Source organism: Aulonocara sp. 'chitande type north' Nkhata Bay, linkage group LG1 (genome assembly GCF_057382095.1).
Source record: "Aulonocara sp. 'chitande type north' Nkhata Bay isolate Kocher_YH1m ecotype deep benthic linkage group LG1, A_spYH_male_GT1.1, whole genome shotgun sequence".
Taxonomy (NCBI): Eukaryota; Metazoa; Chordata; class Actinopteri; order Cichliformes; family Cichlidae; genus Aulonocara; species Aulonocara sp. 'chitande type north' Nkhata Bay.
The window spans coordinates 15640478-15655848 of record NC_141344.1 but is presented as its reverse complement, the minus strand read 5'-3'; the positions used below and the strand labels follow the sequence as shown (position 1 = coordinate 15655848).

Below are 15371 nucleotides of genomic sequence, written 5' to 3'. Positions count from 1 at the left end.
GGCTCTGGCCTTCTAAAAGTTCCTAGAGCCAGAAAAAAGACAATTGGAGAGCGTGCTTTTTCTTTTCGTGCCCCATTTCTGTGGAACAACCTCCCTCAAGATATTCGGCAGGCATGCTCTGTGGAGGTTTTTAAAACTAAGTTGAAGACACATTTGTTCACCCTATCCTACATGTCTTAATTCTATGGCTTTTAATTTTTTAATTTTTATTGTTTTTAACTTGTATTATGTCTTTTACCTGTATTGCTATGTATCGCTTTTATTTTATTTATCTCTTTAGTTGTACAGCACTTTGTTTGAAAGCGCTTTATAAATAAAGTTATTATTATTAATGTGAAAACTGTCAGAAAAACTTGTAGTCATTAAACACAAGTAACCCCACTTTTGCATTAAATCACAGAGAGGTACTGCCCCCTACTGATTAGAAAGTATTAAGTTCTTTTTTTGCAGGGGGTGGGGAGGCTGGTTAGCAGAAAAAAATATTATGAGAAACTTCTGAATTACAATGCTATTGACAATAACCAAGGTGGCCCTTGGGGGGGGGGGGGGGTAGGGCGTATTCAAATTACAACACAGTTATGGGGGAAAACAATCATCAATAAAAACTGCTCAAAGACCTTCTCACAGCATAACCCACTCCTCTGTTTCAGTAAACATATTATTTAAAGTGTCCCACTGAATCGTGATTGAGTGACAGAGTCTTTGAAGAGAAAGCCCTTGAATGCAGGAGTTCAGCCATCAGTATACACCAGTTTTACTGCAGGTTTTATCACTGCTGGTGGACGGTCTGCAGAACATTCAATTCAATTTAGTTTTATTTATATAAGGCCAAATCACAACAACAGGTAAAGACACCACAATAAACCAAAACAGAGATAACATATATGTTTATCTCAAGAAATTTTTTTAGAAATGTTGAGATCAATAAATTATTGTGCATATCTTAAATGTGTTAGCATTAATGACACAAACAATTTTGTGTTTCTTTCTGTTGGTAATTTGCTCTGAAAAACTGTCTTAATGTATTTCTTAATCATGCAGTAAAGAGTTATTATGTGAAGAAAAAAAAAAAACCCAAGAAGCAGCTTTTACTCTGTAAACAAACATTTATTCTTTACAACACAAGGCCAGTAATTTTTATCCTGTGCTTCCCAACACTGAATGAGCGGTTAACAAATGTTTTCATTGCTGGTGAGTAAATTTACTCTAAGTTTCTTTCTCAAAACAGTTTTTAATCTAAAATATCTGAACAATGTGACAATGTCTTATGCAAGACAAAAAGTTATTCAGTTTGCCGTCATACTGTACAGAGAAATACATCAAATAATGACACGTGAGAAGCTCAGACCAGCGTATTTGTTATTTCTGCTTAAGTGAATAGTGATTCCCTGACATTAACATGCAGACAGCGCCATCTGCTGGACAGCGTTAATCTTAATCAACTGGTTAACCTGATAAAAGAGCTAAAGACACATATGATGAAAGAAAAACAAAGCAGTACATCATTAAGGCTGCAGTCTTCATGTTGAGGATGTAGGTATGATTATTGGACAAGCAGGGGGAAAAAAATATGGATTTTTCAATAATATTCGCCTGACAGGCAAAAATGACAATGATATTTGACTCTCCTTCTGGGAGAAAAGAAAAGATATTTGGGTTGTGTCATGAAGGAAATCCAATTTAGAAATCTACAATTTGTGGAAAAAGGAAGCAACTGAATGTAGCTTTACAATTTATTTTTTCTTTTCTGAACTTTTTTTTAGCTTCTGCAGGAGAGCCTGGCAGTAAAACTTTGAGAACTGCTCCCATACAATACAACCCCTTTGAATATTAACTAAAAGGTTATTAAACAGACTCAACTGCATATATGGGCTTTATTATTTACATTACACTTTTATGGGGAAAAGGTGATAAAGCTGTTTGCGCCTTCTCAGAGTTGCAGTGTCTTTTTAAGGATAACAAGTGGGGTTTTATTTGTGTTTTCACAATATTTCCATTTATTTATGACCAGTGGTGACCAAAATGAATTGGCAAACAATTGAAGAACTTATTAATTTGGGCGACAGACTTTAAATATGAGTTCGGTTCATTGAGGAGCTGTGCTGCAGACCAGCACCGCCCTTATGGCCTCCTGCAGTTTCTTTACAGACTCCATCACCAGTCGAAAACTTTCATGGAAGTTGCCGTTACCTTCCCTCACCCAGGCTTCCTGGAGCTCACTGACCCATGTCAGGATCTCGTCCAGCTGTTTCTGCACCTCCCTCTGCTCTTCTAGCTCAGCTAGCAGGGCCTGTCTGGCACAGACTTCTGCTTCATAGGCTCTCTGGAGGTCCACCAGGGAGGACTCCAGCTTCAGTACCTCCTGGACCATGCAAGATCCCATTCAAAGCAAGGGGGAGAAATATCAGTTTTAATCATGCTTTGAACAATCATGATGAATTCAATGTTAAAATGAAGTTAGAACAGGTTTAATGCCATTAAAAAGTTGCTCGTATTCTTGAAATTTCACAGATATTCATAACTCGGTGTCCACTTAGTAAACCTTCCTGATTTTCCTTCCTCTTTTTTCCCACAAAAGTCTGGGTTTTAGTTTTACTGCATTTAAGTTGATTTTTAACACTTACTGCAATTAAACACAGTTAGGTCCATAGGTTTTTGATCTACACACTTGTATAATTTTGTGCTTGTACATTTCCACTATCAAATGCAGAACTGCAAAACTGATAGGACAGAACTTCAGAGTTTCTTAATTCTTCAGTGGCCAGGTCAATCACCTGATCTCAACCCAAGAGAGCATACTTTTCAATAATTGAAATTATTGGGAAATTAAAGAGAATACGGCATTTAGAAGTTATGCTGTCAATTGCTGAAACCAACTACCCAGATCTTCTCCGATTTTAGCTATTGGTTTTAGCTAGTGTTTGAAACCTGCTATATAAATAAACGTGCTATATAAACAAACATGCGTTGCCTAGGTCAACACCCAGATGTTTAACTTGAGGTTTTCCGACTTAAATAGAGATTAATGGAACGAAAATGTGCCAGGGTTAGGGTTTTAACATTATCTTAGACATACAGAGCCCTAAAAAAATAATCAACTCCATTGGCCTCCCCACCCACCTGGATGTCTTGGGGGTTGTTTTTGTGCGACTGATCCTCGGGTAGCAGGACGTTTGGCGGCACGGAGAAACAGTGGCTAACCAGCAGCCCATCCATCCGCTTTGACAGCTGTTTGAACCGCTCTTCGAGGAACTGCTGCAGCTTTCGGCTGCACTCTCTAGCCCGGGACCGGAGCAGTTCCTCAGTCCCGTCCGGTTCCCCTTTACTCAACTGCCGCACGCAAACCTTCTCCACAACGGGCAAAATTTCGTACAAACAATCCAGAAAAGCACTGTGAACACGGATCATGCAGGTCTGCGGGGTGAAGCCGAAAAACTGCGTCTCATACAGTTTTAGCTGAGCCGGGGAGAGACTGTCCGCCTCTGAGACGTCCTCTCCGTTGACATCCATTACCTCTGCTTCCCGGGTTTCCCGCGCCATGTTCAATCGCTAATTGTCCTTCTTTCTTTCTTTCTTTCTTACAGTTATATTGGCGGTTGGCAAACAAGTGAAAGGTGCATTACCGCCACCAACTGGTATGGAGTATGGTCTGGAACGAATTGTCCTTCTTCTTCCTGGTCATAGTTGAGATGTTTTCGGGCAGCAAATGTAGAAATGGATCTTTACCGCCACCAACCGATAGAAGTTGTTAATGACAAATAGGAAATTCTTAATTTTAATCTAGGGGTCTTTTTTATTTATAAAAATTTCACACTTTTGGAAATACCACATAAAATACAAACATTCACTCACAGCCAAAGTATATGTTTTTATTGTAGTAGCAATAAACGTAGGCATTAATCCCTCCTTATGCTAGCTGTGTGGAAAAAGTTTCGGTTGGGGTGAGGGGTATACATCTGCAGATGATGTGATGTTAAAACTGGTCCTTTCTAGAGCCTGTAGACCACATGTGTCGAACTCCAGGCCTGGAGGGCCGGTGTCCTGCAGGTTTTAGATGTTTCCTTGATCCAACACAGCTGGTTCAAATTGCTAAACTACCTCCTCAACATGTCTTGTAGTTCTCCAGAAACCTGCTAATAAACTAATCATGTGATTTGGGTGTGTTGACCCAGGGTGATATCTAAAACCTGCAGGACACTGCCCCCCGAGGCCTGGAGTTCGACACCCCTGCTGTTGACAGTTTCATTTTTGTATTGTTTTTTTATCATCTTAAAAAAATAGAGTATAACGTCTAAAAAAATAAATAATAAATAAAATAATTTCTTTTTAATTTAAATTTATTAAATTTATTTTCAACTTTAGTTTTAGTTAATAACTCCGCTTATTCAAATTTAAAAAACAAACAAACAAACAAAAAGTTGAAAAGATTTTCTGTTGATTAAACAATGCGCATGACCAAAGCGTGTGACGTGGCCCTCTGACACGCCCACCTTGTTCGAGCGAAAGGGGCATGCGCGCGCATTCACTTCCTTCGCGGCTCGTGCTTCTCTCTTCTCTGTGTGTGTTGATAGCGGCTTTTGCTTCCACACGTGCAATCATTCCTATGTGAATCTCTTTCTGTTTGGAGCCGCTTTTAAACTTTTCCTGCGCCGTCACAACAGGTAAATCAGCCGTCGGTGTTAGGCGTTTTATTTTCCCCGCAGCTGCGCAGCCGCTCGCGCGGGGGCAGAGGTTACCGCTGGAAGTTTAGCCGGGTTTAGCATGGTGGTATTAGCTAGCCGCTGCGCCTACTTTTTGTTGTGGTGTTGCTAACGTTAGCCAGCTAGCACCCGCAGCTAGTAGGGACAGGGTAATGTAAAATGTAACGTGAACATAAAAAAATGTGACGCTTCTTTCTCCTGTTGTCTTCCCTCCAGGTGTAAAGCCATAGAAACGGACCACCATGGGGGCATATCTGTCTCAGCCTAGCACCACCAAGACCTCTTCAGATGGCGGCAACAGCAACATGAGCTACGGTTTCTCTGCCATGCAGGGCTGGCGGGTCTCCATGGAGGTGAGGCGGAAAATGAATAAACGCATCAGAGACAGTGGTGTTGCTGCTGTGTTTGCCAAATGAAACGAAGCGAAAAACATTTTACTGGGTTATAAATGAGAACTGCAAGACATTTCTGTTTTGTTTGTTTGCTTGCGCGGAGCTCAAAACCTCTAACCTTCTTGCTGGGTCATCCAAATTAAGCTTATACATATTTTAGCTCCACTCTCCACTTTGATTGCCCAAGAGTCCCATCTCTGCTTTTTGTGGATGATGTGGTTCTGTTAGCTTCATCAGGTGGTCATCTCTAGGAATGGGAAATAGCGCCATTGAGTCTGAGGCCATGGTTCATAGGCAGAAATGTGTGGAGAGTCAGGGACAATTTGCTGCCCCAGGTGGAGGAGTTTAAGTATCTCAGGATTTTGTTCACAAGTTAGAGGACAGGGGACCAGATCATCAACAGATGGATTGGGACAGAGGCTGCAGTGATGAAACCTGAGTTTAAAAGTTAAACTCTTGATTTACTGTTTAATCGGTGTCCCCTCATGACCATTCCCTGGATAGATTGATAGATATTATCTTATCTACCTTTTAATTATTTCATTCTAGTTGGGACTTCCTATGGCGCTGTTAACATATTTGCTTTGCAACAACTCTCAGTTACTTTACTTTCTGTAACCGCTCCACCTCATTATCAGCACGTGCAAATAAATCTGTAATTGCTTCATGGAATTTGCAGATGAAAATGCTCCCTGGACTGAGGTTGTTCTTATTTTAAGTGGGTTTTTTGTTTTGTTTTGGGGGTTTGTTTTTTTTTAAAGAAAAGAAACTTTGTTGCTTAACAAATATAAAATACATTGGTCTCACCTAAATTTCATGTTCACTGTGATTTTGATTTTTATCCCCATCTTTCTTTGTCACAGGATGCTCACAACAGTATCCCAGACTTCGATGAGGATACTGCCATGTTTGCCGTGTATGATGGACACGGAGGTAACGCACTGATTTGAAGTTTGTTTGTTTGCACATCAGAGTACTATGTGCACACACTTCAGTTCATTTATATTACTTATTTTCCATTTTAGGTGAAGAGGTAGCGCTGTACTGTTCAAAGTACCTTCCTGACATCATCAAGGAGCAGAAAGCCTACAAAGATGGCAAACTTCAAAAGGTGAGATGCATCAAGAAATGTTTGCAGGACTTAAATGAGTTTGAAGAAAAATGCCCATGACCACATGCTGCTTGGCTGTGGTATACTTAAAGCCATATTAGAAACGGTGTATTATGAGGGCACGGTTGCCTCTTCTCTGCTCTTACAGTATCAACATGTTTGAATTTCGTTTTCCAGGCACTGGAGGATGCCTTCTTGGCCATCGACGGCAGGATAACCACAGAGGAAGTCATTAAAGAGCTTGTCCAGATCGCTGGACGGCCCACCGAGGAGCCACCCACTGAAAAGGTGGCAGAGGAGGACGATTGTGAGTACACCACTGCTTGTGACATTTCATGTGGATTCTAGTGTCAGTGAACACATAATAAATGCTTATCCTTTTTGAATGATAATGCAGAATTGTTAGTATATGACATAAATTACAATATAATAAACCAGGAACAATGTTATTCTTACCATAGATAAAATCTGTCCGAGCCTGAAGTTACACAACAGAAAAATTGATGTCTACACTCACATTTCGCGGTGTGCTCCTGCTAAGTGTATAAGGGCTTACAGCTGTCCCACAGTCACAGTTTCATACTGTAATATTTTATCTTTGACATTTGTTTTGCGCTTCTCCCGTTCCCGGTGAATTCCACTATCACTCACTTCTCTATTCCAGCCCACTTGTGCAATCAATATTCAGCAATCACATACATTATAGGCTTAGTCGGGGTCTTGGAGTACTGCACGGGAGCGCATCTTGAGTGGGTGAAAACCCCTCTCCTCCTTTGCAGGGCTGAAACTTTTAATTAATGGTATGTTCACAACAAACGCAAAGTGAAGTTTTAACTCTCACTACTTAAAACGTGTGCCTCCAGCAGCCAATGTAGTGGGAGGACTGCAGCTGATAGCTAGTTACACTTTAGACTTTGTTTATAATCACACTGAGCAAAAATGTTACATTTGATGTGAACGCATCATAACATATCTATCACATCTTCATAAGTAGTACGTTGCTTTGCTTCAAGTGCTCACTTGCAAGTTGAGACTTGTGTGTTTCGTGTCATCAGCAGTAACTTTCCACGTCAAGGCCTTAAATCGCTTAATGTCATTATCTCTGGTCACTACTGTTCACATCCTGTTTGGATCCCTCTTTAGACAAAAGCACTTGAAAAAGGAGCAGCAATCTGGAAATTTAGGGAAAAAAGGTTAAATAAAATCAAAGGAATGCAACGTGTGCTTTGCTGCAAGCCAAGATTATTCTGTGTTTTAAAAATAGGTTAATTATTTTTTGGACAGTGATTTATGGTCCCCTCTAAAAAGCACAAGTTTGAAAGACATTTGGTGCTTTAAGTTCCCCGAGTGCAAAGAAAGTTGTTTTTTCTTTGCTTATTTTGTCATTTGTCACAAAATGCTCTCTGGTTTCTGCCATGTTGTGCTTTTTTGAATTCTCACTCATGCCTACAGCTGTGCAGACAGATGACATCATTTAAGTCTTTGAGGATTTAGTGCTTATAGACCTTGAGGTGGTCATTACGATTGGGCCCATATGAAAGATGAAGGTCATGTGCAAGTGTACTTGTGCCTGGATTTGTGTTTATGCGATTTTAATTTTATTGTCACTTCAACAACTTAATGTTTTAACCGTAAACTTTTGGCACAACAGCATTCATCTTGTTTTGTTTGCCCTTCTGTATTTATTCAAAGTGCATTGACTGTAACTACTCAAATGATCACCAGCAATAAAAATCAAACCAAAAAATTTGTGGGAATACAGCAAGTAAATTATATGCTTAGAGTGCGTGCACTATTTGTAGCTTGAATCTCTGACGTCAAATGATAATACAAGTAATTCTGTTTTCTTTTCCTTTTCTCAGTGGACACAGAGGAGGCAGCTTTGCTCCACGAGGAGGCCACGATGACTATAGAGGAGCTGCTGGTACGATACGGCCAAAACCGCAATGCTATCAAACATGCGGCCGCCATGAGGTACATCATTAAAGTTGTTATGATTTATGTGTGAAGTTTTCACCTGAAGAAAGTAGAAATTAAAAAAAAATAGAAATGTTACTGCAAGAGGTCATGTCATGCAAGTTAATCGATACTGGTGTCAGATATCTCACAATTGTTCTCCTCTTGCCACCTTTTCAGCGGGTCAGAAATTCATGATATCCAACAGTCTGGATGGTTCAGCTACTTGTTTCATGTTGGTCGGCACAATTAGAAGCTGCAAGAATGAATTTTGTTTTGTTTTAAATCTTAGTGTTTCAGCTAAGAAGGGCTCCAGTTCGCAGCCTGAGTCCTCAGGAGATAAGGGGGACGGTTTGGAGGAGCAGAAGAAAGAGGGGCTAAATGGAGAACTGGAGGAAAGCAATGAGGAAACAAAGGAAGGCGAAGGAGCAGCGTGCGGGTCTAAGCTACGAGCCTGTCGGCGAAGAGGAGGTGGCGAAGGCAGTGGCTCAGGTACAGAGATGTTCAGTCGGTCTATTGCAGAAATTCTAGAACTGCAGATCCAATTTTAACATGTTAAATGCATATGAGTGTCTGTGTTTTCACTCAGTGTTAAGCACACATGGATTTTGCAGTTGTATCAGCCATATAAGTATATTGGACAACTTAATTGTGTTGGGGTTTTTTTTAATTGTTTTTTTTTTTTTCTTTTTTGTTAGCCCTTCTAGCCTTATGACCATTGAGCTTATGTCATAGCAACATGTCCATCCTTTCGTCTACAAATCACAAATATCACTAATTTGAGCAACTTTTTCAGAGTGTTTCTTCTTGCTGCTTTTAGCCTTTTCTGATCTCTTCTTTCACACCCTGAGTCTGACACAGAGCCACAGTGTACCGTCACCTCAGTATCCTCCATTTTTGTTTGTGTTGCATACAAATTACATCACAGGACTTTCGGGCCACCTTGCTGGAACCATCCCACACACATTTAGGTGGTGCTCTTTGTATTCCAAAATGACCGAAACAGAGTAAAGTAGAATATCAAGCTGAGTAGATGCTGGTGGAAAACAGGCATTGGACTGTAGCTGGTGGTGGGCCTCCTTCACCAGAAATCTGCTGAGGTCATTGTAATCAGAACGTGCCGCGTGAACAAAGATGTCGGTTCCCAGCTGCAGTCTAGTCTGCTCAAAAGTAGATGTATCAGTCAGTGCTCTCTCAGTGTATTTATTTTCACTCTCTTATACATTTTTCTTTTCTCGTTCCTACAGCTGACAGTGGAGCTGATTCAGGAAGCTCCAATGGTGAGGAAAAGGCCAGTAAAGCAGAAGGAGATGCAGGCCCTTCCTGCTCCTCTTCATCCTCAAAGGCTTCAGGAGATTCGAAGTCCAGGTTTTTTGATGATAGCGAGTCTGAAGGAGAGGAGGAGGAGGCTAGTGAGGAAGAGGTGAGACTAAGGGAGTAGAATATTGGAATTTTTTGGGCTGTGAAACTTTACTCTGAAACGCCAGTGTAATCACTGTTTTAACTCAGGATGTCAGTGAAGATGAAGATGGTGACAGCAGTGAGCTGGAAGAAGAGGAGGATACAGAAGAGGGAGAAGAAGACTCTGAGGATGAAGAGGAGGAGGAAATGTGTCTACCTGGAATGGATGGCAAAGAAGAGGTGTGTTGTAAAGACTTAAGTTTTATTTTTGCTGTTTGATGTATTTTTTTATTGGTTTTATTAAACCAAAAATGAGGTTTGTTTTCAACAAATGGTCATTTGTACATCTTGTTAAGTGGAAGAAATTTTGATGACTGCCTCAAGCCTTGGTTATACTCTGTTGCAGACACGGACAGCTAGAGACCCGGCAGCTTATCAGTCATTCTTGTTATACTTGTTTGAAGTCTGCCGCCTGGGGCACGTGGATAGTTGGTGCATTGTAATGTTAATTCTCTTGGTCACAGAAAACAGACCGAAAGCTGGACATCCATGTCTGATGGCAAAAATTACGTATCACATGCCTGAGTGGACATGACACAGACCATTTGATTTGAATCAAATCAAATAGTCTCATTCATATGAAAGACGGTGGTTCGGTTACATCGTTATAAGCCCTCGTAGTTTTGGCAGCGTGTTACAGCTCACGTGTTTGTGTTTACAGCCTGGCTCAGACAGCGGAACCACGGCCGTCGTGGCTCTGATCCGAGGGAAACAGCTGATTGTGGCCAATGCTGGAGACTCTCGCTGCGTGGTGTCTGAACGCGGTAGGTCCAAACTATCTGATTCAAGCACTGAGTTATAAAACAGTTGTCAAAGCTGAGGGTTTCTGGCATAGTAGTGACTCTCCCCACTGCTAATGTGCAGCATACAGTATGTTTATATTGTGTGTTACGTAAGAAATAGGACCCAGGATTTCTCCAGTGCCACGATAAAGATTGAAAACCTCTTAGCTAAATCAGTTGTTGTGGTACCTCCTCCAGCAGCAGGAACCTTGACCTTGCTTCTCTTATTTATTCTCTGATGTTTTACTGAACAGTTTGTTGAAGGATCAGACTTGGAGTAAAGGTGGATTTCTGCACAGTCTTTATCTAATTTGTGAGCACTCTGTTTCTGTGTGACTGCAGGCAAAGCTGTTGACATGTCCTACGACCACAAGCCAGAGGACGAGGTGGAGTTAGCTCGCATCAAAAACGCTGGAGGGAAGGTGACGATGGATGGGCGTGTCAATGGTGGACTGAACCTTTCCAGAGCCATTGGTAGGTGACTCTGAAACCTTCAGATTATTAATATTCGGGTTCTTGGAATCACTCCTATTCATTTTCTTTTGAATATAGTAGCAGTTCTTCATTGATGTCCAGTGTTTGCATGTTCTCAACTGCAGTGACCAAACTTAGTCTGAACTCTGACTCTCAGGTGACCACTTCTATAAGAGGAACAAGTCTCTGCCACCAGAGGAGCAGATGATTTCTGCAATGCCCGATGTTAAAGTTCTGACACTTAACGAGGACCACGACTTTATGGTTATTGCGTGCGACGGCATCTGGTGAGTGTAAATGGTTATTTGCCCCATTACCGGTAACTAATTTCAGGGGTGTTAGTAAAATGATGTCCAAAACTGGAGCTAGTCAAATAATTTTGTAATTTGAGACAAAAAAAAACGGACACCAAAGTTACCATGTTTTGATTCAGCTGTTTAAATCCCGTTTGTGCTTCTGTGTGTTTGCAGGAATGTGTTGAGCAGTCAGGAGGTGGTGGACTTCATCAGCGAGAAGATCAAACCAGACCAGAATGGCAAAACCAGAGCACTTTCCTCGATTGTGGAAGAGGTGAGCATGAAGGAAAAACTCAGATTTTATATTGAAGTACAGTGTAGTCATCAGGGATTAAACAATGCTCTACTCAGCAGCAGGGCAAAAACTAAATGGATAAGCGATAGATATACAGTTTTTGTAAACAATTAGATCTAAGAGTAGAGCATTAGAACTAATCACATAGCATTTGCTCTTAGAACTATTAGTTCTTCTGCCACACAGAGATAAGATTGTGGAAATTTAATCCATGCAGTAGCTTAAAAAACACTTGTGCAGTTCTCAGAAGCCAACATTGTGTACAGTCATGTGAAACAGTTTTCACGGGACTCTGTTCTTCACAGTTCCACAAAGTACATCCCGTGATTCAGGAACTGTTACAAACACCTTCAGGAGCAGGAACTTGGAAGTAATTATTTTCTGAACGATTCGTCTCTCACATCATTTTAGAGCAATTTATGCTCGCTCCTCTTTAAAATGCTGCTTCAGTTCATAGAGATTTGTTCATGCACAGCTCTTTTAAGGTCCTGCCACAACATTTTAAACAGATTGGGCTCCTTTTTCGATTTGCTGCTGTGATTGGGTTCATTGTCCTGGCCTCACATCTGGCTCTAGAATACTTTGGTATGCAGAAAAGTTCATGGTTGTCTCAGTGACTAGAAGGTGTTCAGGTCCTGTGGCTCCAAAACAGCCCAAATCCTCACCCCTCCACCACCGTGCTTAATAGTTAATGTGAGGTGTTTGTGCTGATATTTTCACCGAATGTGGTGCTGCGCATCCCCTCCAAACATCTCCACTTATCTTGTCTGTCCAATTGATATTGTTCCAGAAATCTTGAGGTTTGTTCAGACGCACCTTTCCAAACCTAAGCCATGCTACCATAGAGAGAAGACGCTTTGTCCTGGCAGCCCAACCAAACCTGTTCCAATTCCAATTGTGCTGTCATGAACTTTAATATTTAACATGCTAAGTGAGGCCTGTAGTGTCTGAGATGTAGCTATTGGGGTTTTTATCCCTCAGCTGTAAAAGGCTGATGGGGTATTGCTGTCACCCCAGTTTGTGAATGAGTTCGAATCTCAGTGACCTTGACCTCAAGGTCAGAGGCCAAGTTTTCTGAAAATCTTGTGAATGCAATAACTTGAGAACAAGGTTATGTATTTTCATATCAGTACCATAGATGTGTCTACTGGGAGGCTGAGGGGTAGCATTGGCCATCGCCAGTATTTCAGGCTCTGTCATCATGTGACAAAGTACTGCGTATCGCCTGCCTGCTACCAACACACCATCATGCCAGCTTAATAAATTTTTTCACATCCATCCATGTGGCGTCAGGGTTCTGTCTCGTCAGTGACAGGGAGTTGGAAATAAGTATGGCCTACGATATTCCTGTGAAAGAGCGCACCTTTCAGGAACAAACCTATAACCGCTCACCCTTGTCATTATCATCCTCATGCATGCAGGGGTTAAACTGATCTATAATGTGGCATTTGTACAATGTTCGATCTCTTCCTTTTAATTGATAATTTATTCTTAGACTAGTCTTTTTCTTCACATTTAAGTGACAAGTAAATTAGTTACCAGGAAAATCACAAGTAATCACTGTTGTCTGTCTTACTGCCTTAATTGCCTAAAAAATATTGTCCAAGGTCTCAGTCTTCAATTTCAAGTTTCACATGTCCTCCTGACAGCTGTTGGACCACTGTTTGGCCCCCGACACATCTGGAGATGGGACAGGATGTGATAACATGACTTGCGTCATAGTCACCTTCCAGGCACACCCGTCTTCCACAGATTCGGACGACACAAAGAAGAGGAAGCATGCAGAGGGAGAAGGGACTGAGCAGGAGGAGAATGGAAATGACAGCAAAAAGGCAAAAAGTGACTAAAGAGGAGACGAGAGAAACTGTCCCAGACGGAGCAGCTGGTCCCACGCTACCCCAGACACAACACAGAGACACATTCTGTTCAAAATTAAATCCTGACCTCACAAACGTCATTTCACCCTGAAGCAGACATTAGAAAAGCTCTGCCAAACTGAGACCATGAGAAGTTCGTTTTTTTTCCTGTGCTCTGTTCTTGGTGGATTTTCAATTAAGACACACCCTGCAGTAGTTTCTTTTGATTGATTCAGCTGGAAAGAGATTCTTAAATTCACAAAAGGCACACACGAAATACCACATCATTTTCCAACCAGTAGGATGCTGCAGGGGGGGAACCAGTCTAAAGAGTCAGATGTGTAGATCCCTGCAGACAAATGCGGCACTGTTGTTTTTTTTTGTTTTGTTTTTTAAATCACTTTTCACGTAGCAGGTTGTTTTGGTAAAATTTTGATCAGTTTGTGAAGTTATGAGTCTAATTCATGTTCACGTGTGTGACACATGCACTTCCATTGTGGCTTTGCAGTGTAAATTTTGCCGTTTTAGACTCAGATGTTGCCAACCATGAATTCTTGTTTCACATCCTCTTCAGACACACTGAACCCAGAGTGCTGGAATGGATGCTGGTTGCTACGCTGTAACTGTATAAGAATGAATTGAACGAGAGGACTCCCAAAGTGAAGCTTCAGGATGCAGTGAGAATGGATGTGCTGGTTTAGCTCTGTCAGTTTGTGTAGCACTGCCCATCAGGATGAGGACCACACAGACTCTTGTCCAGTTGCTCTAATTTGCCATTTATATTTTTCTCCCTTTAGCACTCTTTCACAAGTAAGGATAAAGATATATATATTTTTTAATTTCAGTCTTGCTGCTGATGCAACAGCCCAACACCTCACCTTATCTTGCCTTTCTTCATTCCTGATTTTGTGTTTTGGTTCATTTCAATTCTGTTTCCAGCCAGGGTTTTTGAGCTTGTGTGCTTTCCATCAGTAAGATTTGATAGCAGGGGAACCGAGGCCTTTAATGTCCATCCAGAGAGAAGTGGCGATTAGAGCCCGGGACCTATCTTCACCTCAGCTACTCGCACGCCGCCTGTCTCATTCCCACTATAACTAATTTTTAAGGATATCTTTAGGATGCGTTTTAAGTAAAAAGTATTTCCACTCAGCTGTTTGTTTTTCATTTATGATAATCAGTCCTCTGGCAGTTTTTCTAACAATTAAAAAAATTAAAGTCTTTTTGTGAGCACACTCTGAAATCTCCTTGACGCTGGACTGGGGGAAGGATGCACAAGGTTTTTTTTCCTGAGTGGAAATACAAATTGAGGTTAAGAAAACGGTGTAGACTTTTTTTTTTTTTTCCCCAGTCTCATTTAAGACATCGTGTGACTGTAAAGTTGTTTCCAGTGTCCTATCTCGTCACCATGCCCTTTTTTTCTGTACATAGTTTTTTTTTTCAATACTTGTAATTGAAGAAATGGAAAATGCTTTTTCTTTGTAATTGTGAGTCGGTGTGACATTTTGGTGCATACTCTTTTGACACCAGTATGTAAGTACATACAAATACATTTTTTTAAATAATCAACTGTATTTGTGTGTGTGCGCTTGTTATTTATTGTTAAAACCAGATTCATGTTTGTTTGGGTTTTTGTTTTTTTGGGGTTTTTTCCAAACATTTAAGGTGGTCAAGCTGAGGTCACTGGAAATATTTGTGGGTTTTTGGTTTTCATTAATTTCAGGTAGTCCTTTTTAATTCAATTCAATTTTATTTATATAGCGCCAAATCACAACAAAAGTCGCCTCAAGGCGCTTCATAGATACAGAGAAAAACCCAACAATCATATGACCCCCTATGACCAAGCACTTTGGTGACAGTGGGAAGGAAAAACTCCCTTTTAACAGGAAGAAACCTCTGGCAGAACCAGGCTCAGGGAGGGGCGGGGCCATCTGCTGCAACCGGTTGGGGTGAGAGAAGGAAGACAGGATAAAGACATGCTGTGGAAGAGAAACAGAGGTTAATAACAGATATGATTCAATGCAGAGAGGTCTGTTAATACATAGTGAGTG

The 15371-nt window shown here is 41.1% G+C and overlaps 2 protein-coding genes and 1 long non-coding RNA gene across 4 annotated transcripts in view; 1 reads left to right on the top strand and 2 right to left on the bottom strand.

Annotated features, from left to right (window-relative positions):
* Positions 1-1092: 1092 nt before the first annotated feature.
* mis12 (MIS12 kinetochore complex component) lies at positions 1093-3685 on the bottom strand. Its single transcript, XM_086285452.1, has 2 exons — positions 3121-3685; positions 1093-2362 (listed from the first exon to the last, which is right to left on the bottom strand). Exons 1-2 carry the CDS (start codon positions 3538-3540, stop codon positions 2087-2089), a joined length of 696 nt encoding a protein of 231 aa, XP_086141578.1. The 5' UTR covers positions 3541-3685; the 3' UTR covers positions 1093-2086.
* Positions 3257-14894, top strand: ppm1g (protein phosphatase, Mg2+/Mn2+ dependent, 1G). Of its 2 annotated transcripts, XM_086285395.1 has the most exons (15): positions 3257-3412; positions 3585-3635; positions 4917-5053; positions 5956-6025; positions 6118-6203; positions 6381-6510; positions 8066-8177; positions 8452-8651; positions 9407-9582; positions 9669-9800; positions 10282-10384; positions 10745-10876; positions 11034-11163; positions 11347-11446; positions 13117-14894. In XM_086285395.1, exons 3-15 carry the CDS (start codon positions 4943-4945, stop codon positions 13312-13314), a joined length of 1680 nt encoding a protein of 559 aa, XP_086141521.1. In that variant the 5' UTR covers positions 3257-3412; positions 3585-3635; positions 4917-4942; the 3' UTR covers positions 13315-14894. The 2 variants fall into 2 exon arrangements, with proteins under 2 accessions (XP_086141521.1, XP_086141513.1); XM_086285387.1 differs by lacking the exons at positions 3257-3412; positions 3585-3635 and adding an exon at positions 4505-4661.
* LOC147338850 (uncharacterized) overlaps positions 14850-15371 on the bottom strand; it is a 20251-nt gene continuing 19729 nt past the window's right edge. The window contains exon 4 of the long non-coding RNA XR_015128289.1: positions 14850-15299. This is a non-coding gene — a long non-coding RNA (uncharacterized LOC147338850). The remainder of the gene's footprint in view (positions 15300-15371) is intronic.

Bases quoted from the DNA above. Each gene is read 5' to 3' on its own strand.
- ppm1g (XM_086285395.1), top strand. From the start codon at position 4,943: ATGGGGGCATATCTGTCTCAGCCTAGCACCACCAAGACCTCTTCAGAT. The intron at 6,204-6,380 runs GTGAGATGCATC...TTCGTTTTCCAG, and splicing joins AAGATGGCAAACTTCAAAAG to GCACTGGAGGATGCCTTCTT. The intron at 9,801-10,281 runs GTGTGTTGTAAA...TTGTGTTTACAG, and splicing joins GAATGGATGGCAAAGAAGAG to CCTGGCTCAGACAGCGGAAC.
- mis12 (XM_086285452.1), bottom strand. From the start codon at position 3,540: ATGGCGCGGGAAACCCGGGAAGCAGAGGTAATGGATGTCAACGGAGAG. The intron at 2,363-3,120 runs GTGGGTGGGGAG...TGCATGGTCCAG, and splicing joins ACAACCCCCAAGACATCCAG to GAGGTACTGAAGCTGGAGTC.